General features: G+C 35.9%; 1 protein-coding gene across 10 annotated transcripts in view; it reads right to left on the bottom strand.

The window, feature by feature from the left end:
- SPATA6 (spermatogenesis associated 6) overlaps positions 1–26,856 on the bottom strand; it is a 171,980-nt gene that overhangs the window by 49,737 nt on the left and 95,387 nt on the right. For 6 of the 10 annotated variants that reach the window (XM_054670639.2, XM_024354281.3, XM_063803417.1 and 3 more), the window contains 2 exon segments: positions 11,345–11,529; positions 7,254–7,353 (listed from right to left, as the gene is read on the bottom strand). The exons of 1 other annotated variant lie outside the window; for it this stretch is intronic. In XM_054670639.2, the coding sequence (XP_054526614.1) occupies positions 7,254–7,353; positions 11,345–11,529 (285 nt within the window). 10 annotated transcript variants of the gene reach the window in all.

Raw genomic sequence — 26,856 nt, 5'->3', positions numbered from 1 at the left:
CTGATGACCAGAGGCTCATTTAGATTGGCTTCTGTATCCTGTTGACATGCCCCCTCTCCCTCTCCATCACCTTTTTCAAGCAAATCTTCACTTTCTGCACTACAAGATGCTCCATGTTAATCTTGTATTTTCCCTACCCCAGCCCCAGAATTAGCCATTGTTACAAGAGCATTAGCAACTTTCATTGGAAAAAGGTCTTTTAGAAACCAAGATCTGGGATCTGGGTGTGCTCACTGCTATTGTCACTGCTTCTGCCCTTTTGAAGGGCAGAGCTAGGAAATATGTATGTATTCTAACTCAGGTATATATTCATATCTATTTTTTTTATTTCTGAATCAATCTATTTGTATATATTTTAAAATAAACATGAATTAAAGCTTATCTCAAACTCTAACCCAACATCACAGAGTTCATTCTAGCCTTCATCCTCCTGGCTTCTTTGTACATTCTTTTTCTGACAATGAGAAATCTACTGTCTTTATCTACAGTTTATTTACTTATTGGTTCAACTCTAATACATGTGTAAAATATTTTCAGTATTGCTAATCCATATCCCTGTATGAAACACATTTATCTACTACAGCAGGGGTTATCAAACTACTGGCACTTTGACTATTTTACTATAAGAGCTAAGAATTGTATTTACATTTGTAAATGACTATAAAAATAGAATATTTTATGAAAATTCACGTGAAAATTACATGAAATTTACATTTTAGTGCACAATGATAAAATTTTTTTGGTACACAGAAATGCTCATTTGTTTACATACTGCATATGATTGCTTTCTTGCTACAACCACACAGCTGAGTAGTTGTCACAGGGATGCTATGACCTAAAAAGTAAAAAGTATTTAACATCTTACAGTCTACAGAAAAAGTTGGCTGACCACTGAACTAGAATATAGTGACTATGTAGTTCTTTTTGTCTTAGCCTTACCGTATGCATTTAAAACATCATATTCCAAAGTTATTTAGGTCAGTTAATTTAAACATGTCTTACATTTTAATACTGTTATATTCATCAATTATGATAGTCATTACATCCTTGGATGACACAACATCATGCTTTTTTCTTTTAATTTTCATATAGTAAAGTTAACTCTGATGTACATATCTATGAGTTTTGACAAATGCATAAAGTTATTTATTGATCACTCCCATACCAATCATAACAGTTCCTGAAACCTAAAAATTTCCCTGTCAGGCTGGTCTCTTTTGTAGTCAACATCTTCTGTCCCCCTCCTTACAAATTTTGTTACTTCAATAATGTCATATAAATAAAATCATACAGGTAGCTTTGGGGATCTGGCTTCTTTCACTTAACAAGCTGTATTTAAGATTCATCATGTTGTGTGAATTAATAGATCATTCTTTTTTATTGTTGAGTAGTATTCCATTGAAGACAGACATGCCATAGTTTGTTCACCATTCACCAATGAAGGGCATCTCTGTTGCCTCCACCTTTTGGCAACCATAAAGTTTCTATAAATATTTGTGTACAAATTTTGGTGTGAACATAAATTTTCAGTGCATTTGGATAAAGACCTAGGAGTAGGATTGCCAGGTCATATAAGTATATGTTTAATTTTATTTAAAACTGTCTTATATAGTGGCTATACCATTGGTACTCCCACCAGCATGAAATGGGAGTTCCTGTTATTCTACATCCTTGTCAGCATAATTTTGTTGTTGTTGTTTTTGGGTGTATGGTGGTATATCATTATGGTTTTAATTTGCACTTCCATTATGAGTTGAGCATGTTTTAATGTGTTCTTTTGGTGAAGTGCCTGTTCAGATCTTTTGCCCATTATTTAATTTGGTTATTTATTTTCTTTTTGTTAAGTTTGGATAGTTGTTTTGTGCTTTTCTTTTTTTTTTTTCTTTCCTAACTCTGGATACAAGTCCTAACTCATATATGTGATTTAAAAATATTTTCATCCAACTTGTGGCCTTTTTTCTTTCTCTTAATAGTGACTTCCACAGAGCAAATTAAATCCAATTTATCAATTTTTTTAACTTTATGGATGTTGTGCTTGCTATCATATAAAAACTCATTGCTGAAATTAAATTACACAGATTTTCTACTACGTTTTCCTCTAGAAGTTTTACAGTTTTACATTGAAGATCTATGATCTATTTTGAATTACATGCCAAGGGGCTTTAAAAAAAAATCTAGAATCATTTGTTTAAAAGATAACAAAAACAAAGTCGACATTTAATTGGCTTTACACTTTTGTCAAAATCAGTTGACAGTATTTACGTGGGTCTATTTCTGGAATCTTTATTCTATTCCTTTGATATATGTGTCCATAATTTAATCAATATAACACAATCTTCATTACTGTGCTTTATTGTAAAAATCTTAAAATTAGGCAGTGAGTCCTCCAGCTTCGTTTGTTTCAGATCGTTTTGATTTTTCAAGTTTCTTTGCCTTTCATACACATTGTTGAATAAGCTTGTCAATATCTACTAAAAACATGTGCTGGAATTTTGATTAAGATTGCATAAAATCTAGACATCAAATTGAGATTCAAATATTGAATCCTCCTGTCCATGAACATGGTATGTCAACTCTACTTATTTCTCTCTTCCTTGATTTCTTTCAGTAGTGTCTTCTAGTTCTCAGCATACAGATCCTACACATATTGTTAGAATTTTAGCTAAGCACTTAAATTCCTGCTGCTATTGTAAATGGCATAGATCTTCTAACTTGAAATTTCAATTGCTCATTGCTGGTATATAGAAAAAAAATTGACTTTCCTTCTTTCTGTGACCATGCTCAACTCACTATTTCTATGAGCTTTTCTATAGATCCTTTAGAGTTTTCTACATAAATAATCATATCTTCTGCAAATACAGTTACGTTTCTTCCTTTCTAATCTGTATGACTTTTATTTTACTTGCCTTATTACATTGCCTAAGATTTTCAGTATGACGCTAAAGAAAACAATGCTTTGTTTCCGAACTTTGAGAGAAAGTAATCAGTCTTTCACCAGTGAGTATAATGTTAGCTATAGGTTTTCAACAGATGCTCAAAGGAAGTTCACTTCTACTCCCACTTTACTAAGAGTTTTTATCATGAATGGAGTTTAATTTTATTGAATGCCTTTTTGGGTCTGCTGAAACTACATATAAGAAATATGCTTTTTCTTAATCATTTACTAGGATAAATTTATACTGCATTTCTGCAATAAGTCCAATTAATTGTGATGTATTTTGATTTTTATATACAGATGGATTTAATTTGCTAATATGTTGTTGGGAATTTTTGTATATACATTCATGAGGGCCATTGGTCTACATTTTTCTTTGCTTGTAATGTTGATGTCTGGTTATAGCATTACAGTAAATAATGACTTCATAAAATGACCTGGGAAGTTTTCCTTCTTCTATTTTCAGGGATGTGCAAGACTGGTATTGTGTTCTCCTTAAATTTTGTTTGGATTCACCAGAGAAACCATCTGGGCCTAGGCCTCTCTCCTTGAAAAAGTTCTTAACTACAAATTCAATTTCTTTAATAGATATACAACCAGTAATATTATTTCATCTTCAGTTACTTATTGTATTAGTCCATTTTCATGCTGCTGATAAAGACATACCTGAGAATGGGCAATTTACAAAAGAAAGAGGTATAATTGGACTTACAGTTCCACGTGGCTGGGGAAGCCTCACAATCATGGTTAAAGGCAATAGGGAGCAAGTCACATCTTACATGGATGGCAGCAAGAAAAGAGAGATCTTATGCAGAGGAACTCCTCTTTTAAAAACCATCAGACCTCATGAGACTTATTCACTATCAAGAGAACAGCCACAGGAAAGACTTGCCCCCATGATTCAATTACCTCCCACGGGGTCCCTCCCACAACACATGGGAATTCAAGATGAGACTTGAGTGGGCACACAGCCAAACCATATCAGTTATAGTAGTTTGTATTTTTCCAGGATTTGGCCCATTTCATTGATCAAAGTTTCAACAGCAAAACCTCATGAAAAGCTTTCATCAAAACTTCACAATCAAAATTTCATCAAAGTTTTAACATCAATGCAAATACAGCAGAATATAGGATTAGCAAAGAACAGTTTAAAAGCAAATATCCAAACTGGAGAGAAAAAATAATGAAAAATATGAATATAGGCATAAGATACATATGAGTCACATTTTAAAGATTTTTATATAAGTGTAATTTGAAGTTCCAGAAAAACAGCAAAGAGATATTGGGGAAGAAGCAATGTTTAAAGAAAGAATGGCTAAGAGTTTTCCAAAACAGATGAAAGACATGAGTTCTGCATACTGAATGGATATTAATTCAGTAAAACCACATTTAGATAGATCATAGGAAAACTACTAAGTCAAATAGCAAATCTTACATGCAACAGAAGGGGGAAAGCCATATTATTGCAAATAAATAATAGCTGATTTTTCAACAGACACAGAAGCAGCCAGAAGACAATGGATTAGCTTCTTTTAAATACCAAAAAAAAAAAAAAAAAAATGACTTTTAACCTAGAATTCTACATCCAGCAAAACTATTGTTCATAAATACAACCAAGATGTTTTGAAGAAAACTCAGAATTCTCATCCAGGAGTGTGACATAAAAAGAAGCATTAAAGAGAGTTTTTCATGTTAGAAGGAAAACGATTCTAGAACCCAAATGGAAACAGTGAATTGCAAGAAAGAATGAATAATAATATGTGATTAAAATAAGTGTTACTAGATGAACAAAAATAATTTCTTGTGTTTTATACATGTAGAATTAAGATGCATGATAATAGATAAGCCAAAAAGAAAGCAGATTAAAAACAGCTAAATGTTTTCATGTTCCAATATTATTCAAAAAATCATAAAAAATAATGTCATGTATGTATGTTCAAATAAGGCAAACAATAACAAAATAGTTAAAAGAACCACGAGTTAATACAAAGGAAAATAAATTGTTAAAAATTTTGATTAACCCAAACAAAAGACAAAACAACCTATATAAAAATACTAGATTTTCATTCTTGAAAAAAAAAAACTCATGTGTTACTTACAAGATACATCCTTTACATATAATGACATAAACCAAAGAATTGAAAAATATATACCATGCATATACTAGACAAAAAAAGCTGCTGTAGCTATACTAATATCAGATAAAATATACTGTGAAACAAGGAATATTACTAGAGATAAAGAGGGACATTTCATAATTAAAGTTCCATAATCCATCCAATGACATCGCTTCAAAATATATAAAACAAAATTAAGAGAACCAGAAAGTAAAATAAACAAATCTATAATCATGAGACTTGAACCTTTCTTGAAATGTGACCCCTAGCTACCACTATGTGGAAAAAAATAATTCCAAATGGTTCCTATATTTAAATGTTAAAGAAAAAGGCCTTTAGAAGACATAGGAGAAAGTCTTAAAGTAGACAAAAACTATAAAAATGCTAATCAAAAAGGAAAAATGATAAACTGTATTCATTAGAATTAATAACTACTTTTAACCAAAAGATACTATTAAGAGTGAAAAGATAAGGCACAGAGTGGAAAAAAAATTGCAAAACATATATCTAAGGACTCATATGAAGAATCTACAAAGAAATCTTACCTAAAAATGAAAGATAGACAATCCAGTAGAAAAATGAACAAATGATGTGAACACAATAGAGGATATCCAAATGGCCAATAAGAATATTCACTCGTCACTGGACACAGCAAATTAAAACCATTATATGATAAATTACTTTTCACTTATCAAAATGCCAAAAGAAAACACAGAGAAGCACAGAGGCATATGCAGGCACACACATACACATACACATACACAATCAGTCAAAGAAGTAGGGAGGATGTGAAACAAGTAGAACTCTCCCACATTGGTAGTGGGAGTGTAACTGTTAAAACCATGTGCAACATTCTTTGATAGCATCTACTAAAGCTGAGTGTACATTCCCTCTGATTAATTCCACTGGTAGATACATACCCAAATAAAATGTATGCAATGTCACCCAAGGACATGTGCATACTGCTTACAGCAGCTCTGTAATAGCCCAAACCCAAAACAAACCAAATGCCCACCAATGGAGGAATGAATAAGTAAATGGTAGCATTTTCATACAATAAAATGTATTGTATGAATACATTTTATTCATGGCAACAATAATGAACTACTGCTACACTGCCAGGTAAAACAAGATGTCTAAATTGCAAAAATGCTTGAATTGAAAAACCAAAAAGAAACAGGAATAAAAAAGTAGACACTGTAGGATGTCATTTATATAAAGCTCAAAACGTGCAATATTATATCTTGCTGTTAGAAGATAAAAAATTTTGTTAGAAATTTGATAATGTTTACACTTGGAATAGCAGTAGCTGGCAGGAAACAAGAGGGGCTTCTGCAGAGAACTGTTTCATTTCTTGATCTGGTAGGTAGTTTACATGAGACTGTTAATTTTATAATTTCTCAAGCTGTTACTTATTATTTGTGCATTTTCTATGTGTTCTTTTCTATGCTTTGAAAAGAAGTTTAATTTTAAAAACAGCATGTATATAGAAACTTAAAACTGTAAAAACTGATCCCAAGGTCATATAAACCCCTTATACCACCCCCCCAAGACTAATCTTATTGTCCAGCACACATTGATGATAAATGATTGCTTTTTAAACTAATGAATGAAACAAGGGATCAAACACATAAAAAAGTACTGTCATTATTTCCCAGCTGTCATTTATATGAATGCTTATCTGCTTTTTCTCAGAAAATATCCTCATACAGATTTTTCCTAATGTTAAACCTGACAAACCTGACCTGCCCTTTTCCTCTTTTATTCAATTAACATACAAATTAACTGAGAAGTTTCTTCAAAATACATACCTCTCCTACCCACTCATGCTACCATTTAGGATTAAATTTATTTGCAGTAGATGAAATTGCTTTATATTGGGCCACAAAATAAGAGTTCTCATATTTTGAAGGCTGTGAAATAATTATCATCAAGTCACTATGTACTGAAACTTTATAAGATAATTATCACTAACATTGTTTATAGTTAAGATGGTCTATTTCAAACATTTTGCATAATGACTTAGGTCAAGCAGGCATTTAGATATGTTGCCTTGGGCAAAACCACTGACTTCCATCAAATGGAGCTTGCTTTCTTTCTTTTTTTCTTCCCGGTGACTAAATTTTGTAAGCTTTAGGCATCTTTGGTGGTTTTCTTGACCTATTATAAATAGTCTTCAAAAAAAAATTTTAGAAACTAACATATAAATGTCTTTGATGAGCCTGATGTGATTTCAAGACATTTTTTACCCGGTCATGGATCTCATCGCAGTTTGAAGGTGAACACCAATCAGATTGAAATCTGTAGGCAAAAAATAAGTTTTATTTTTGTTACTAAAATCAGGTAATGATTCTAAGCTATACTATCAAGTTTTCACAGTATGTTCAACAAATAGTCTTAATAAAGGTTGGCATACATTTGGGAGAACATACCTATATATCTGACCATTTTAATGATTTCCACACAGTTATTTGGAGCTTTAATTAAAGATACAGATTTTCATATGAAAACAGTAATTCTATGTACAATGCCTTTACATATAGTTCCTATTCTTTAGTAATCATACCCTCAAACTGTGTGAAAAAATTCCTTTCTGCAGAGAAAAAAAATACCTAATTTTATGAAATGAAACAAAATGTGTATAATAGACAAAAATATCTACAATTTAATCATGCTCATTTTTTCAGAATATAGAGCAACACAGAAGTTAAATGGTTTCTTTTCAACACAGATGATATTATCTCTCTAGTCTCAGCTATGAATAAATGCATCTAAAAAATTGAAAAATATAACTTTATTATTAGAGTCTGGGGGTTGAAATTAAAGATATGAAAGAAGAAACAAAGCATCCCTTTCTCTTTTGTATGCCCTTCTCAAATTCAAAACTGACACTAGTATAGATAAACGACTTTATTTCATATAATAATGAAAATTTCTAATTATAATATATATAGTGTTATTAATAATTCCCTTATAATGAAATAGGTAAAATGTTGCTATGTTGCTGAAAACTTTGCCTTGTTTTCTTCCCAGTTTGTCCTTCCTTTTTTTTTTTTTTTTTTGACACAGAGTCTCGCTCTCTCACCCATGCTGGAGTGCAATGGCGCGACCTTGGTTAACTGCAACCTCCGCCTCCCAGGTTCAAGCAATTCTCCTGCCTCAGTCTCCTGAGTAGCTGGGATTGCCTGCCACTACACCTGGCTAATTTTTGTATTTTTAGTAGAGAGGTTTCATCATGTTGGTCAGGCTGGTCCCAAACTGCTGACCTCATGATCGGCCCACCTTGGCCTCCCAAAGTGCTGGGATTACAGGCATGAGCCCAGTTTGTTCTTAAAAGCTACAATATCATAAGTTTATACAAAATATAAACTACTAAACAGGATAAATGTTTTATACAATCTACTTTAAAGAATGCAATAAGTAATGAATAATCAATTATCTAAACTTTAATCTCCTGTATATATAAAAGCAAGTTCTATTGCATCTATGAAAAATACATTAGCAGACTTTGTTATTTGCAATATATATAGCACATCTTGGAAATCTGAGATCCAACTATGCAGCTCTGAGAATCCACTGGATCTCTTCAATGATACTATTAGAGGATCCACTAGTCTGTGCTGTGGGATAAGGAATGCTTGCTTGCCAATCTAATTTCATTTATAAAAGTCAAAACTTTAAGCATGATTCAAAAGAATATCAGCTCCTTTTTCAGTAGATTTGCTAGTATTTCTTGGTCTAATTTTAGTAATAACTCAAAAGCTCACACAAATTTTATATTATAATATTAATATTTACACATTGAGAAGGAAACAACTTCTGAAATATAACACTTATAACCAAAATTGAAACCATTTTATGTTGTGCTAACTTTACTGGAGGAATTTCTTAAATGGGCACAAAGCAAAAAACACCTTCACTATAAATAAAGCAATTCATTTGATTAAAGCCATTGGGAAAGTTTCTAAAAATCTGTTTATATACATGATTAAGGAGTCAGCATTTTACTGCAATCTTAGAGAAAACTTACTTAATTTCAATAAATATTTACACAGATAAACTCCTATAACTGTATGTTCTGTCATGCATCATCCACGCAAAACTTCCAATTTTGCCTGGAACATATAATCCACATTTACATCAGTTTAAATTGTTTATTGATTTCAATAGATTGTATAAACACCCTACAAGTATACTGCTTAGTGACCTATAAAAAGCCATTTCAGAGAATGTCTTATATTTAAAGATGAGGTACTGAGTGTTGAAAAGAATAAAATTTTTTGTTCCCAGTAGTACGTCTTAGACATTTTATCTTCCTTTAGAGACAAGATATTTAGAAAATACACTCAAATCAAAGGTGTTCTGCTTTAGCGAAAGTAAAAAAAGCTTATCTACCATGCCTGCCCCAGAGAGTATACCAACAGAATGTTAATTTGTATAGGTAAATTCAAAACTAAATTGCCATTGTATTCTTTTATTTTAAAATTACCTAACCTTCCTCAAGTTATAGTTAAATTAGGTAATGTTTAACATTAGAATCACTCATTTTCTTCTAGCAAATAACTTACTACATCTATCATCCTGAGTGAAAATAATGTGTAAATGCCACCGCTATCTACTCTAAGCCCTTCCCCACACTGAAATATGAATAAAGGGACAGCTAACTTTAGCTGTCATCGATGAAGAATTTTTGAATATAGCCTCAATGACAAATTGATCAATCCAGAAAAGACTGAGGTCAAAAGCTGGAACAAAATTGCATACAAAGATAAAGTAACACTGAACTAAAATTAATACTGTACTAGAGTGGTAGGTTTACAATTGGAGAGTTCTGCAAAATATGTGAAAAGGTAGAAAAATAAAAGTATTTATAAAAGTAAATAAAAACAAATTTATTTATAAAAGTAAATAATATTTATTTATAAAAGTATTTATAAAAGTTTATTATAAAAGTAAATAAAAACATATCCAAGGAAATACAGATTTAAAAAATTCTGGAAAACTTACAGAGATGACAAAGGACCTAATCAACAAAATCACAAGAGATGAATTCTAAAAGTCGGTAAAAAGAAAGGAGCACCAACTGTACGTCTAAACAGCTGGGCAGATGAGGAAATCGAGGAAAGTCCCCTGATACTGAGATGCAAGTTATCAACTTCAGCAGAAAAACCGCTCTTCCAGTTTTTCTCCTGAATTTTTGATGTTATTGTTGTTGTTTGTGTGTGTGCACACCTATGTTAACGATTCCATGATCCCCCACTACCCCGCAACAGGCATGATTCTAATGGACTAGAAGCAACCTTAATCAAAATTCCATATCTCAGGATTAGGGTCTACAACATGCCTCCATATATCCATTATGAATACTTTCAAAGCTAATAAGTAAACAGACAAACCTGTATGTTTAAAATAGATTTGTTTTAATATAGCATCCAAACTAACACACTGTTGTTCAAATCATCAGTTTTGAGTTAAACTTTCGATATATTCTCTGCAGTTAATTAAATCTTTGTTCATTATGTCTGATGGCCCCAGTAGGAATTTGGTGTGCTTACTTTAGCTTTCTGACATCAGCTGTAAAGATACATTGATTCCCATGTTGTTCAGTGTCCAGTGTTTCTCTTACATATAGAAAAAAACTTCTATAATTTTTTAACCAGGATTGATTTCTTTTCAACTTATTACAGAAACATGGTTTTCTATATTACTATTAGTGACAGAGGCAAGGAATTTCCTATTTCAATTTTAAAATATATGAAAAGGAACTATTTATTTCACATCCAAATTATAACCGGATCAGACTCTGGTTGCCATAGCATTTTTAAAGGGAGAGCTGGAATCTTTACATGATTAAGATGCTCTTACGGAGCTGGGGGAAGGTTGTTTGAGAAAACTAGATACCATCTACCAAAAATATATAGATAGCCATTATGACTAAATAAAAAATATAATCTGTGTTGTGTTTACACTTAAGGCAAGCCTATAATATTAAATTCCTCTGAATCTACTAAAAACAATCACATATATTACTTTTCACTTTTAAGAACTATAATCTGTAATTAAGGTTAATGTGACCCATATCTGGTTAATAAACTCACATATAGAGAACTGTGCTAGGAAGAAATATCTAACATTATCTAATATGTAATATATTCTAAACAAAAACAATTTAAGCCTTTTAAAATCAAATTACACTTTTATAAACATTCATTTCACATGCATAATTGCTGCTTCCCCTTCTAATACTTATTATTCAAAAATCAGTACAGAAATGAAGACCGCACATAATTACCTTTCCCTGAGAGAAGCTCTATTTAACACAGGGCTTGGAGAATGCTTTGGCATTGTTGAGGGTGCTGAATGGACTAGTAAGGTCCTCGCTGAATGCCGGGGCTTACTACACGACCTTGGGCTCAGATACTCTTCACATTTTTCTAAAGAGTCATCGAAGTCTCTCCCATGGGGTGTTCTGATAACCTGTTTTAAAAATTATATACATATAGATATACAAATACAGATACATATGTATATAACATATTATATAGTAATATAGTATGCATAGTAGTAATATGCATGTGCACACACACACTAATTTTATAAAAGTAATAAAACAAATATATGCCACAGCTATAAAGATAAAATTCAGAATATAGTAATTAGTCACTGTAAGATTAAATATTAAATGTATCAAGATTGTCATTATATATAAAATGTATAAGACAGTTCGAAAGGCTTTTGAGTAGTGGTGGGGTTCGCATAGGGATGTGTGTATCTAAAACAAAGAATACATCCACATGAACCAAATGGTAGCCTAGTTTAGCTATCAGATCAAACAGAACTAGATTCAAATTCAGGTCTAATACTCATTCACTACTTCATTTGTTCTGGGAATGGACACATGAACAAATCAGAAAAGACAAATGAATAAATTCCTGCTCCTGTGGAACATATATTCTGGTAAAATATATATTCTAATAAGAAGAGATAAATGTAAAACACAAAAACACACCAAGATAAAGAACTAGAATAGAGTGTGTTACAGGATATTAAGTAACATGAGAAGCAGGGGGGTTAAGTGCTGATGGGTGCGATGGAAAGATTATGCAGGAAAGGAACTGTAATTTTAAATGGGATAGTCAGTAGGAACCTCACTGAGACCTGAAGACCTCAGTAAAGACCGTAAGACCTAAGTCACGAAGATTATCTGTGGAAAGACTATGCCAGAAGAAAGAAAAATAAATGCAAAGATCTTGGGAGTAGGAGAAGGACATACTTGATATTAGCAAGGGAGCCAGTGGAGCTCGACTGGGTAGTAAGAAATGAGGTCAAAAAGGTAGGTTTTAAGAAATTAATCTTTTATTCTGAGAGAAAAATATGTCCTGACTTTTTCCTTCTATAAATAGGACATCCCAGGCTATTATATTGAGAATAGTCTGCAGAGGGGCCAAGGGCCCTGGGAGGAAATCAGCTAGGAACCTATTATAATAAAATCTGGAAAAACATGCTGGCTTGGGCCAGAATGACTGCAATGGAGGTGAGAAGTGATCAGATTCACAATATATTTAGAAGACACAGCCAACAGGTCACAACTGGTCTCGATGTCAAAGATGACACTAAGGTTTTCTGTCCTAATCAACTAGAAGGGTTGGGTTTGTATGAATTAGATATACTCTTCCAATTGTAAGCATAGAAAATTAAGATATTAGGAGTCTAGTTTTGGACATATTAAGCTTCACATATCTATTAATCTATTAATCATTCAATATATTACAGCAGAGTTTGGGGGAAAGTCCAGGATGAAAATATAAATTGGTAATTACTAGAGTCTAAATGGTATTTAAAGGTATTGCACTGGGTGATATTGCCAAGGAAGTAAAAGTAAATCAAAAGTAGAAAACATCTGAAGAATTAGCCCTGGGAATACTCCAATATTTAGAGGCTTGAAAGATGAAAAGAAAACATTACTGAAGAGTAGCCAGGGAAGAAAGGAAAGAAACACGAGAATGTGTTGTTTTGGAAGTGAATAAACAATGTATTTTAAGGAAGGGGGAGTAACTAATGGGTAAATATAACTTGATAGGTCAAGTTAGAAAAGACAGACCTTTGGATGTTAGTAACAGTGAAGTCATCGATAACATCAACAAAAATAGCTTTAACGGAGTGACAAGAGTGAAAATCTGAAGTTGAATTCAAGAGAGAATAAGAGGAGAGGAATTGGATTCATTTAACAAATATTTGAGTCCCAGTCATGTCCTAAGTTTTGGGACTACAATAGTGAACAAAACAAAGTCTCTGCCTTTAAGAGTTTATGTTATAGTAGTGCTATTTGTTAAATATTTGACCATTTAGACAGCTATCTAATTCTTCTCAGACTCATTTCCCTCACATGAAAAATAAAGTTAATAATAGCTAGCTTACAGATCTTACATTATTTACTTAAACTATATTGCAGGATGTCTAGGTGTATACATTAGTTGCCCAATAAATGTATGTCATTTGTTATTAAAACATAAGTCCAGCATAGGTTTTGCTTCAACACTACCATAATTTTCACTATTTTCCAAAATTACAACAAATAATAAGTCAGTGGTCAGCTGAGAGAATCATGCTTTCATTCCAGAACCTAATAGAACATAGTTCAAATGACACAGTTACAGTCCCCAATAACTGACCAACAAGAAATATGTGATCAAGATTGAAGAAAAAAATAAAATTGCTCCATTTTTAGCTATTCAGAGACAAAAGAAAAACACAGTAAAAGTTAAAAACAAGATCAAGGAGGTTGGTGGTCAACAATGTAAGTGCATATGTTCAGAGACACAGAATAGGTAGCTCACACCTGTAGTCTCAACTATTCAGGAGGCTGAGGCAGGAGGAACACTTGAGCTCAGGAGTTCTATGTTGCAGTGAGCTATGACTGCACCACTGCACTCCAGCCTGGGTGACACAGCAACACTCTGTCTCAAAGAAAAAGAAAAAAAAGAAAAGAAAGAAAAAGAAAGTGGGAGAAGGTGTCACACTGTTGTTTCTAGAATATATCCAAATACAAGCCACTTGGCCTGGATTATTTTCTTTTTATCAATTTCAATGTCAATTGAGACATGTTAGATGGCAGACCACTTCATTTTTATCTACTAAATTTTATCCCCAAACTAGTCAGCATTGCTTTATATAAAGCCTTTTATAGGTGACTACCACTGAATTTCTATCACAATATTCACTGAGAATCTCTTGAACATGTTAGCTCACACTCAAACCTAAAGAAATACAAAAATTTAAACTCACAATCCAGATGAGACAGGGCATATACAGAAGGATAAATGACAATAAGATATGCTGAAGTGTCAAACACATTCCAATGACAATAACTGCAAAAAGAAATTCAAAGGAAAGAAAGACTTCTAATGGTCTTAATGGTGGAGGTCTCACTGAGGAGGTAGAATTGAAATCAAAGCCATAAGTAGAGGAAAGGAGGAGAAAAGCCATTCAGAATAGGAAAAAGGCACAAGAAAAGATGAGCAAAGATGAAAAATGAATAATAGTTTGGCTATTTCTATACAAATGTAATAGAGAATATCATAGAGGTGGGAGGGATACATTGTACAAGAATCTTAAATGCTGTAACTCAACAGTATTCAAGATTTATTAAGCACCTTCTGCATATAAAGTACAAACAAAGTAGGAAACAACAATCACGGGTGTTAAATAAATATAACAAGAGAACTCAAAAAAAGTTACAATACAGAATATAAGACATCAAGTACAAGTAATGAGAAAGGAAATTAGAGCTAAATAGACATGAAGTAATTGTGCAATGGGAACACAGCTTGAATGTATTCCTTCCATGGAATTAGAGTGTATGTTTTGTAAAGTCTTTTATCAAAATAAGGGGTTACGAGGTACAAGGAAAGGGTACGTCTCTTTGATAAGAATCCATTTCAAACTTAAAGCCTTCAGCCTTAGCTTAAAAAATGTTTCCATAGCTCTTGTGAGTTTCCGTTAGATCATTTCCTTTCAAAAGCTAAATGGAATATTATCTCTTTAGCTCATCACAGAAGGGTTATATTTCTTCAGTGTATCTTCAATAATACTGGCTTAGAGTCCAAAAACTTGAGTTCAAATCCCTGCTGTTTATGAGACCCTGAGAAAGTCATTTACCCTATTATTAAGGCTTTAGTTTCCTTACCTATAAACTGAAAACACAATATTACAGATTTGACACAAAAATCAAATGAAAGGAAAGTGAAAACACTAGTGGAGAGCTTGGCTCATAAAGATAATTTTCTTCTGTGTATAGCATTTATACTTCAGCATAAAAAACTCTTTTTTTTACATTTATGAAAAGAGTTTTTTTAATGACTTTCTATGAACCCACAAATGCAATACATTCAATATGGCAAATGCTAAAATGAATCAAGATGAAAAAATAACTAATATTTTAAAACTAATCTGAAACTGGTACAGGTAAAAAAGGAAACTTCTTTTTTTTCATGTTGCCTTTTTTCTTTTTTTATTTTTTAAATTTATTTTATTATTATTATACTTTAAGTTTTAGGGTACATGTGCACAAGGTGCAGGTTTGTTACATATCTATACATGTGCCATGTTGGTGTACTGCACCCATTAACTCATCATTTAGCATTAGGTATACCTCCTAATGCTATCCTTCCCCCCTTCCCCCACCTCACAACAGTCCCCAGAGTGTGATGTTCCCCTTCCTGTGTCCATGTGCTCTCCTTGTTCAATTCCCACCTATGAGTGAGAACATGTGGTGTTTGGTTTTTCGTCCTTGCGATAGTTTACTGAGAATGATGATTTCCAATTTCATCCATGTCCCTACAAAGGACATGAACTCATCATTTTTTATGGCTGCATAGTATTCCATGGTGTATATGTGCCACATTTTCTTAATCCAATCTATTGTGGTTGGACATTTGGGTTGGTTCCAAGTCTTTACTATGGTGAATAGTGCCACAATAAACATACACGTGCATGTGTCTTTATAGAAGCATTATTTATATTCCTTTGGATATATACCCAGTAATGGGATGGCTGGGTAAAATGGTACTTCTAGTTCTAGATCCCTGAGGAATCGCCACACTGACTTCCACAATCGTTGAACTAGTTTACAGTCCCACCAACAGTGTAAAAGTGTTCCTATTTCTACACATCCTCTCCAGCACCTGTTGTTTCCTAACTTTTTAATGATCGCCATTCTAACTGGTGTGAGATGGTATCTCATTGTGGTTTTGATTTGCATTTCTCTGATGGCCAGGGATGATGAGCATTTTTTCATGTGTTTTTTGGCTGCATAAATGTCTTCTTTTGAGACACGTCTGTTCATATCCTTTGCCAACATTTTGATGGGGTTGTTTTTTTCTTGTAAATTTGTTTCAGTTCATTGTAGATTCTGGATGTTAGCCCTTTGTCAGATGAGTAGGTTGCGAAAATTTTCTCCCATTTTGTAGGTTGCCTGTTCACTATGATGGTAGTTTCTTTGGCTGTGCAGAAGCTCTTTAGATTAATTAGATTCCATTTGTCAATTTTGGCTTTTGTTGCCACTGCTTTTGGTGTTTTAGACATGAAGTCCTTGCCCATGCCTATGTCCTGAATGGTATTGCCTAGGTTTTCTTCTAGGGTTTTTATGGTTTTAGGTCTTACATGTAAGTCTTTAATCCATCTTGAATTAATTTTTGTATAAGGTGTAAGGAAAGGATCCAGTTTCAGCTTTCTACATATGGCTAGCCAGTTTTCCCAGCACCCTTTATTAAATAGGGAATCCTTTCCCCATTGCTTGTTTTTCTCAGGTTTGTCAAAGATCAGATAGTTGTAGATATGCGTCATTATTTCTGAGGGCTCTGTTCTGTTCCATTGATCTATATCTCTGTTTTGGTACCAGTACCATGCTGTTTGGGTTACTGTAGCCTTGTAGTATAGTTTGAAGTCAGGTAGCGTGATGCCTCCGGGTTTGTTCTTTTGGCTTAGGATTGACTTGGCGATGCGGGCTCTTTTTTGGTTCCATATGAACTTTAAAGTAGTTTTTTCCAATTCTATGAAGAAAGTCATTGGTAGCTTGATGGGGATGGCATTGAATCTGTAAATTACCTTGGGCAGTATGGCCATTTTCACGATATTGATTATTCCTACCCATGAGCATGGAATGTTCTTCCATTTGTTTGTATCCTCTTTTATTTCCTTTAGCAGTGGTTTGTAGTTCTCCTTGAAGAGGTCCTTCACATCCCTTGTAAGTTGGATTCCTAGGTATTTTATTCTCTTTGAAGCAACGGTGAATGGGAGTTCACTCATGATTTGGCTGCTGTTTGTCTGTTATTGGTGTATAAGAATTCTTGTGATTTTTGTACATTGATTTTGTATCCTGAGACTTTGCTGGATTTGCTTAACAGCTCAAGGAGATTTTGGACTGAGATGATGGGGTTTTCTAGATATACAATCATGTCTTCTGCAAACAGGGACAATTTGACTTCCTCTTTCCCTAACTGAATACCCTTTATTTCCTTCTCCTGCCTAATTGCCCTGGCCAGAACTTCCAACACTATGTTGAATAGGAGTGGTGAGAGAGGGCATCCCTGTCTTGTGCCAGTTTTCAAAGGGAATGTTTCCAGTTTTTGCCCATTCAGTATGATATTGGCTGTGGGTTTGTCATAGATAGCTCTTATTATTTTGAGATACGTCCCATCAATACCTAATTTATTGAGACTTTTTAGCATGAAGCGTTGTTGAATTTTATCAAAGGCCTTTTCTGCATCTATTGAGATAATCATATGGTATTTGTCTTTGGTTCTGTTTATATGCTGAATGACATTTATTGATTTGCGTATGTTGAACCAGCCTTGCATCCCAGGGATGAAGCCCACTTGATCATGGTGGATAAGCTTTTTGATGTGCTGCTGGATTCAGTTTGCCAGTATTTTATTGAGGATTTTTGCATCAATGTTCATCAAGGATATTGGTCTAAAATTCTCTTTTTTGGTTGTGTCTCTGCCCGGCTTTGGTATCAGGATGATGCTGGCCTCATAAAATGAGTTAGGGAGGATTCCCTCTTTTTCTATTGATTGGAATAGTTTCAGAAGGAATGGTACCAGTTCCTCCTTGTACCTCTGGTAGAATTCGGCTGTGAATCCATCTGGTCATGGACTCTCTTTGGTTGGTAAGCTATTGATTATTGCCACAATTTCAGAGGCTGCTATTGGTCTATTCAGAGAGTCAACTTCTTCCTGGTTTACTCTTGGGAGGGTGTATGTGTCGAGGAATTTATCCATTTCTTCTAGATTTTCTAGTTTATTTGCGTAGAGGTGTTTGTAGTATTCTCTGATGGTAGTTTGTATTTCTGTGTGATCGGTGGTGATATCCCCTTTATCATTTGTTATTGCATCTATCTGATTCTTCTCTCTTTTCTTCTTTATTAATGTTGCTAGCGGTCTATCAATTTTGTTGATCTTTTCAAAAAACCAGCTCCTGGATTCATTGATTTTTTGAAGGGTTTTTTGTGTCTCTATTTCCTTCAGTTCTGCTCTGATTTTAGTTATTTCTTGCCTTCTGCTAGCTTTTGAATGTGTTTGCTCTTGCTTTTCTAGTTCTTTTAATTTTGATGTTAGGGTGTCAATTTTGGATCTTTCCTGCTTTGTCTTGTGGGCATTCAGTGCTATAAATTTCCGTCTACACACTGCTTTGAATATGTCCCAGAGATTCTGGTATGTTGTGTCTTTGTTCTCGTTGGTTTCAAAGAACATCTTTATTTCTGCCTTCATTTCGTTATGTACCCAGTAGTCATTCAGGAGCAGGTTTGTTCAGTTTCCATGTAGTTGAGTGGTTTTGAGTGAGTTTCTTAATCCTGAGTTCTAGTTTGATTGCACTGTGGTCTGAGAGACAGTTTGTTATAATTTCTGTTCTTCTACATTTGCTGAGGAGTGCTTTACTTCCAACTATGTGGTCACTTTTGGAATAAGTGTGGTGTGGTGCTGAAAAGAATGTATATTCTATTGACTTGGGGTGGAGAGTTCTGTAGATGTCTATTAGGTCTGCTTGGTGCAGAGCTGAGTTCAATTCCTGGGTATCCTTGTTAACTTTCTGTCTCGTTAATCTGTCTAATGTTGACAGTGGGGTGTTAAAGTCTCCCATTATTATTGTGTGGGAGTCTAAGTCTCTTTGTAGGTCACTCAGGACTTGCTTTATGAATCTGCATGCTCCTGTATTCGGTGCATATATATTTAGGATAGTTAACTCTTCTTGTTGAATTGATCCCTTTACCATTATGTAATGGCCTTCTTTGTCTCTTTTGATCTTTGTCGGTTTAAAGTCTGTTTTATCAGAGACTAGGATGGCAACACCTGCCTTTTTTTGTTTTCCATTTGCTGGGTAGATCTTCCTCCATCCCTTTATTTTGAGCCTATGTGTGTCTCTGCACATGAGATGGGTCTCCTGAGTACAGCACACTGATGGGTCTTGACTCTTTATCCAATTTGCCAGTCTGTGCCTTTTAATTGGAGCATTTAGTCCATTTATATTTAAAGTTAATATTGTTATGTGTGAATTTGATCCTGTCATTTTGATGTTAGCTGGTTATTTTGCCCATTAGTTGATGCAGTTTCTTCCAGCCTTGATGATCTTTATAATTTGGCATGTTTTTGCAGTGGCTGATACCGGTTGTTTGTTTCCATGTTTAGTGCTTCCTTCAGGAGCTCTTTTAGGGCAGGCCTGGTGGTGACAAAATCTCTCAGCATTTGCTTGTCTGTATAGTATTTTATTTCTCCTTCACTTATGAAGCTTAGTTTGGCTGGATATGAAATTCTGGGTTGAAAATTCTTTTCTTTAAGAATGTTGAATATTGGCCCCCACTCTCTTCTGGCTTGTAGAGTTTCTGCCAAGAGATCAGCTGTTAGTCTGATGGGCTTCCCTCTGTGGGTAACCCGACCTTTCTCTCTGGGTGCCCTTAACATTTTTGCCTTCATTTAAACTTTGGTGAATCTGACAATTATGTGTCTTGGAGTTGCTCTTCTCGAGGAGTATCTTTGTGGCGTTCTCTGTATTTCCTGAATCTGAATGTTGGTCTGCCTTGCTAGATTGGGGAATTTCTCCTGGATAATATCCTGCAGAGTGTTTTTCAACTTGGTTCCATTCTCCCCGTCACTTTCAGGTACACCAATCAGACGTAGATTTGGTCTTTTCACACAGTCCCACATTTCTTGGAGACTTTGTTCGTTTCTTTTTATTCTTTTTCCTCTAAACTCCCCTTCTCGCTTCATTTCATTCATTTCGTCTTCCATCACTGATACCCTTTCTTCCAGTTGATCACATCGGCTCCTGAGGCTTCCGCATTCTTCACGTAGTTCTCGAGCCTTGGCTTTCAGCTCCATCAGCTCCTTTAAGCACTTCTCTGCATTGGTTATTCTAGTTATATATTTGTCTAATTTTTTTTCAAAGTTGTTAACTTCTTTGCCATTGGTTTGAATTTCCTCCTGTAGCTCAGAGTAGTTTGATCGTCCGAAGCCTTCTTCTCTCAACTCGTCAATATCATTCTCCGTCCAGCTTTGTTCCACTGCTGGTGAGGGAGTGCATTCCTTTGGAGAAGGAGAGGCGCACTGCTTTTTAGATTTCCAGTTTTTCTGCTCTGTTTTTTCCCCATCTTTGTGGTTTTATCTACTTTAGGTCTTTGATGATGGTGACGTACAGATGGGTTTTTGGTGTGGATGTCCTTTCTGTTTGTTAGTTTTCCTTCTGACAGACAGGACCCTCAGCTGCAGGTCTGTTGGAGTTTGCTAGAGGTCCACTCCACACCGTTTGCCTGGGTATCAGCAGTGGTGGCTGCAGAACAGCGGATTTTCGTGAACCGCAAATGCTGCTGCCTGATCGGTCCTCTGGAAGTTTTGTCTCAGAGGAGTACCCGGCCGTGTGAGGTGTCAGTCTGCCCCTACTGGGGGGTGCCTCCCAGTTAGGCTGCTCAGGTGTCAGGGACCCACTTAAGGAGGCAGTCTGCCAGTTCTCAGATCTCCAGCTGCGTGCTGGGAGAACCACTACCCTCTTCAAAGCTGTCAGACAGGGACATTTAAGTCTGCTGTCTTTTTGTTTGTCTGTGCCCTGCCCCCAGAGGTGGAGCCTACAGAGGCAGGCAGGCCTCCTTGAGCTGTGGTAGGCTCCACCCAGTTCGAGCTTCCTGGTTGCTTTGTTTACCTAAGCAAGCCCGGGCAATGGCAGGTGCCACTCCTCCAGCCTGGCTGCCGCCTTGCAGTTTGATCTCAGACTGCTGTGCTAGCAATCAGCGAGACTCCGTGGGCATAGGACCCTCTGAGCCAGGTGCGGGATATAATCTCCTGGTGTGCCATTTTTTAAGCCCGTCGGAAAAGCGCAGTATTGGGGTGGGAGTGACCGGATTTTCCAGGTGCCGTCTGTCATCCCTTTCTTTGATTAGGAAAGGGAACTCCCTGACCCCTTGCGCTTCCCAAGTGAGGCAATGCCTCGTCCTGCTTTGGCTTGCGCATGGTGCGCTGCACCCACTGTCCTGCACCCACTGTCTGGCACTCTCTAGTGAGATGAACCCGGTACCTCAGATGGAAATGCAGAAATCACCCGTGTTCTGCGTCGCTCATGCTGGGAGCTGTAGACCGGAGCTCTTCCTATTCGGCCATCTTGGCTCCACCCTCAAAAGGAAACTTCATATACTAAATTCATTTGATTAATGACATGCTCTTCAAATCTATGATATGCAGAGTTTTTATACCAGACGTATGAAATAAGATTCCTGAAAAGTTGCTTACACAGTAAGTTGACAAATCATATTATTGGCCATAAAAATGTTATATTTACAAAAACCTCAAGGTCAAATTAGTGTGGGTGAGAATTAACTACTACAAATAATGGGAACTAGAAAATTCAGTTACTCAACAAATATTTGTTGTTAGCCTACATAGTGCCTAGTATCACACACTATTCTCTAAAGTTTCTCTTCTGTCATAGGGCAGAAGAGTTCAGAAATAAATACAAATAATTCAAATGGAATTAGCTGGGAAGTAGTTGAGAATAAGGACCATAGGACAGAAGCACAGTGCAGGTACAACTTGCAGGATGGCCAGAGGAAAGTATGGTTCTGAAAGGGGAAAAAGTAGATATGGGTAACTGAAATCACTTTCTCAATCTTGCCAAGAACATTCCTTAGTGAATCTTACATCAAGTAAAAGATCAATTCCTATCTTATCTGATTTAAACATTCATATGTGCACTATCTGATTTGGTTTAAGTAAGATGTACTTTTTTTACACTGAAGCTGAATTTAAAAGATATTCTAAAATAATACAATAAGAAAATAATTCCCAAATATATCAGTTCTTGAGGGGAACCCCTCCCCTCTTAGACCACTGTTCTATTCACTTACATATAAAAAACTTTTTAAATCCTCACAACAACCTTATAAGGTAGACGTTTTTATTATCTGTACTTTATTGGTAAGAAAATAAAAGCAAAATCAAACAGCTGTTAAGCAGTGGGGGTTCCAGACCAATTATATATGAGGGATCTACGGCAGAAACAATTGCAAACTCTCATAGCCCAAGCCTAACAGGATTTCTACAAGGAAAGTCCCACAAAGGATGGGCTCACGATATGATTTACCAATAATCCAATATACACAGCTAAGGAACAAACTGACAAACTTTCTGAGAAAGAAAGAAAACATTCCCAACTAAAGTTATAATGTGATCACAACAATGCTACCAAATCATTCAAGGACAGTACAAGAAAGGATAATTATAGGCCACCCTCAATTGTGGCCATATATGGAAAAATTATAACTAAAATATTTTAATTCAGGAATGTTAAAGAATAAGCTAGAAGAACACAACATGACAAGGCAGTTTATTCAAATAATACAAGGATGGATTATCATTAGAAAATTTATCAATTCACCATAAAAAAATTATCATCTCAACAGGTGCTGGAAACAGCATTTGATAATATTCAATATCCATTCATTGAATATATATCTATATAGATAGATAGATAGATAGATAGATAGATAGATAGATAGATAGATATTCAAACAAGGAATTTCAAGGGAACTTCCTTAACTTGCTAAAGGATAGCTAACAAAACTTTACTGCAAATAATATTTATTTTTTATTTACTGCATATAATATTTATATGTGTGGAAATTTATAGATGATCCTATCAAAGACAAGAATACACACTACATTAGTCTACACTACAGCATGTTAGGCAATACTGCAGTAGCAAATTAAGTTTGAAATCAGTGGCTTGACATCATAAACGTTCATTTTTCCTCCACTATATGGTAACACAGTTTAGCAAGAGAAATTATACAAAACTGCCCAAGGACTTATGCTGATAAAACATGCTAAACAAATTATAACTGTACTATCTAGAACCTGAAGCTTCATTGTCACTGTAACAAGAGTGTTTGCATTAGTCCATTTTCATGCTGCTGATAAAGACACACACGAGACTGGGAAGAAAATGAGGTTTAATTAGACTTACAGTTCCATATAGCTGGGGAGGTTTCGCAATCATGGCTGAGGGTGAAAGGCACTTCTTACAGGGTGGTGGCAAGAGAGAATGAGGAAGAAGCAAAAGCAGAAACCCCTGATAAACCCATCAGATCTCATGACACTTATTTACTATCATGAGAGCAGCATGGGAAAGACAGGCCCCCATGATTCAATTTCCTTCCCCTAGGTCCCTCCTACAACATGTGGGAATTCTGGGAGATACAATTCAAGTTAAGATTTGGATGGGAACACAGCCAAACCATATCATTCCACCCCTGGCACCTCCAAATATCATGTCCTCACATTTCAAAACCAATCATGCCTTCCCAACAGTCCCCCAAAGTCTGAACTCATTTTAGCATTAACCCAAAAGTCCACAGTCCAAAGTCTCATCTGAGACAAGGCAAGTCCCTTCTGCCTATGAGCCTGTAAAACCAAGAACAAGCTAGTTACTGCCTAGACACAATGGGGGTACAGGTATTGGGTAAATACAGCTGTTCTAAATGAGACAAACTGGCCAAAACAAAGGGGTTACAGGGCCCATGTAAGTCTGAAATCCAGTGGAGCAGTCAAAGCTTAAAGCTCCAAAATGATCTCCTTTGACTCCATATCTCACATCCAGCTCACATTGACGCAAGATGTGGGTTCCCATGGTGTTAGGCAGCTCCACCCCTGTGGTTTTGCAGGATATAGTCTCTCTCCTGCTGCTTTCATGGGCTGGCATTGTGTCTGTGGCTTTTGCAGGCGCATGGTGCAAGCTGTCAGTAGATCTACCATTCTGGGATCTGGAGGATGGTGGCCCTCTTTTCACACTCCACCAGGCAGTGCCCCAGTAGGGACTCTGTGTGGGGGCTCCTCTGCACTGCCTTAGCACAAGTTCTCCATGAGGGCTCCGCCCCTGCAGCAAATTTCTGCCTGGGCATCCAGGAGTTTCCATACATCTTCTGAAAACTAGGCAGAGGTTCCCAAACCTCAATTCTTGACTTCTGTGCACTCGCAGGCTCAACACCACATGGATGCTGCCAAGGCTTGGGGCTTCCACCCTCTGAAGCCAGAGCCCAACCTGTAAATTGGCCCCTTTAGCCATGGCTTTAGTGGCTGAGACACAGGGCACCAAGTCCCTAGACTGCACACAGCACAGGGACCCTGGGCCCAGCCCATGAAACCACTTTTTCCCACTGGACCTCTTGGCCTGTGATTGGGAGGGGCTGCCATGAAGGTCTCTGACATGACCTGGAGACATTTTCCCTGTGGTCTTGGGGATTAACATTAGGCTCCTTGCTACTTATGCAAATTTCTGCAGCTGGCTTGAATTTCTCCCCAGAAAACAGGTTTCTCTTTTCTATCGCATAGTCAGGCTACAAATTTTCCAAACTTTTATGCTCTGCTTCCCTTATAAAACAGAATGCCTTTAATAGCACCCAAGTCACCTCTTGAATGCTTTGCTGCTTAGAAGTTTATTCTGCCAGATACCTTAAATCATCTTTCTCAAGTTCAAAGTTCCACAAATCTCTAGGGCAGGGGCAAAATGCTGCCAGTCTCTTTACAAGAGTCACCTTTATTCCAGTTCCCAAAAAGCTTCTCATCTCCATCTGAGACCACCTCCGTCTGGATTTTATTGCCCATATCGCTATCAGAATTTTTGCCAAAGCCATTCAACAAGTCACTAGGAAGTTCCAAACTTTCCCACATTTTCCTGTCTTCTTCTGAGCCTTCCAAACTGTTCCAACCTCTGCCTGTCACCCAGTTCCAAAGTTGCTTCCACATTTCCGGGTATCTTTTCAGCAACGCCCCACTCTACTGGTACCAATTTACTGTATTAATCTGTTCTCCACTGCTGATAAAGACATACACAAGACTGGGAAGAAAAGGAAGTTTGACTTACAGTTACACGTGGCTGGAGAGGTTTCACTTTCATGGCTGAGGGCAAAAGGCACTTCTTACATGGCGGCAGCAAGAGAGAATGAGGAAGAAGCAAAAGCAGAAACCCCTGATAAACCCTTCAGATCTCTTGACACTTACTTACTATTAGGAGAATAGCATGGGAAAGACCGGTCCCCATGATTCAATTACTTCCCCCTGGGTCCTTCCCACAACATAGGGGAATTCTGGGAGATACAATTCAAGTTGATGTTTGGGTGGGGACACAGCCAAACATATCAATGTTTATATTAACTCTCCTATGCTTTGCTCTGGAACTGATCCACATAATTTCCATGCACAGTCTATTGGCTAGAACTAGGCCCCATCTACCTGCAATTAGGCTTAGAAGTATGGGAAAGTGTGTGTATAGCCAATAAGTAAGAAATGTCTCTGCCACATTCACTATTGCCACTTTTATTTGCAGTATTGAAGATCCTGGTAAGCTGAGACAAATATTATGAAAGGCAAAAATAAAATTCTTTATATGTAGATGATAAGTTTACCTCTATAAAAAAATCCAAGAACATCTATTACAAGACTATCATGCAAAAATCAATTCCAAACCTATACATCAGTAAAACAACAAAAATGTAATTTTATAAAAAAAAAAAAAAGTCCATTCACAATAGGAACAAGCCATAAAGTTTCTAGGAATATGTCTAATAAACAATGTACAACACACTAATGGAAAAACATATAACTTTGGTGAGACATGAGAACTGAGACCATTTGCATTCACATGGCTTAACTATCAGAACAAAGAACTAAGACCTACCTACTACAACATGACATTCTCATGAGTTCCTCAATTCTTGTCCAGGAAAATAAAGCTATAAACCAGTAAATAACTTGGTTATTTTCTTCAAGACCTTCCCATAAATCATTTACCTGAGCAACAGACTGCTCAATCATCAATCACCTACCTTCTCCAAACAACAGATTCTGAATCCTGGCAAACAGTTCCCTTCTTATGACAATAGATCACTCAACTGAACAAATCCCTTCCTTATCAAAATAGTGTTTACTTGTCAAGACTTTCTTTAAGACTCATGCCTTAATTCCATTAATCCTGAACTTTTATATCACAAACTTTGCCTACTAGAATCCCACACTGAAAGCTCTCTTAAAACACTCAAGCCTAGTTCCCAAAACCATATAAATATCAGCCATTAACCTGCCTCTTTCAGAGACAACACTAAGACTGTCAAGGTAGTGCTCTCCCATACTGTATTATGTCATAAACTCAGCTTTGCATATCAACAGGTTATTCAGTTATTGTGATGTACTTCTGACCAGATGGCAGCTGACAATCCTAGAAGTCCAATAAGATCAAATAGGCCCTTTTGCTGCCACAGTTAAGATCTTC

The sequence above is a fragment of the Pan troglodytes genome, chromosome 1, assembly GCF_028858775.2.
Source record: "Pan troglodytes isolate AG18354 chromosome 1, NHGRI_mPanTro3-v2.0_pri, whole genome shotgun sequence".
NCBI classification, from domain to species: Eukaryota; Metazoa; Chordata; class Mammalia; order Primates; family Hominidae; genus Pan; species Pan troglodytes.
The sequence above is the reverse complement of the archived record's forward strand: the minus strand, read 5'-3'. Positions and strand labels throughout refer to the sequence as shown.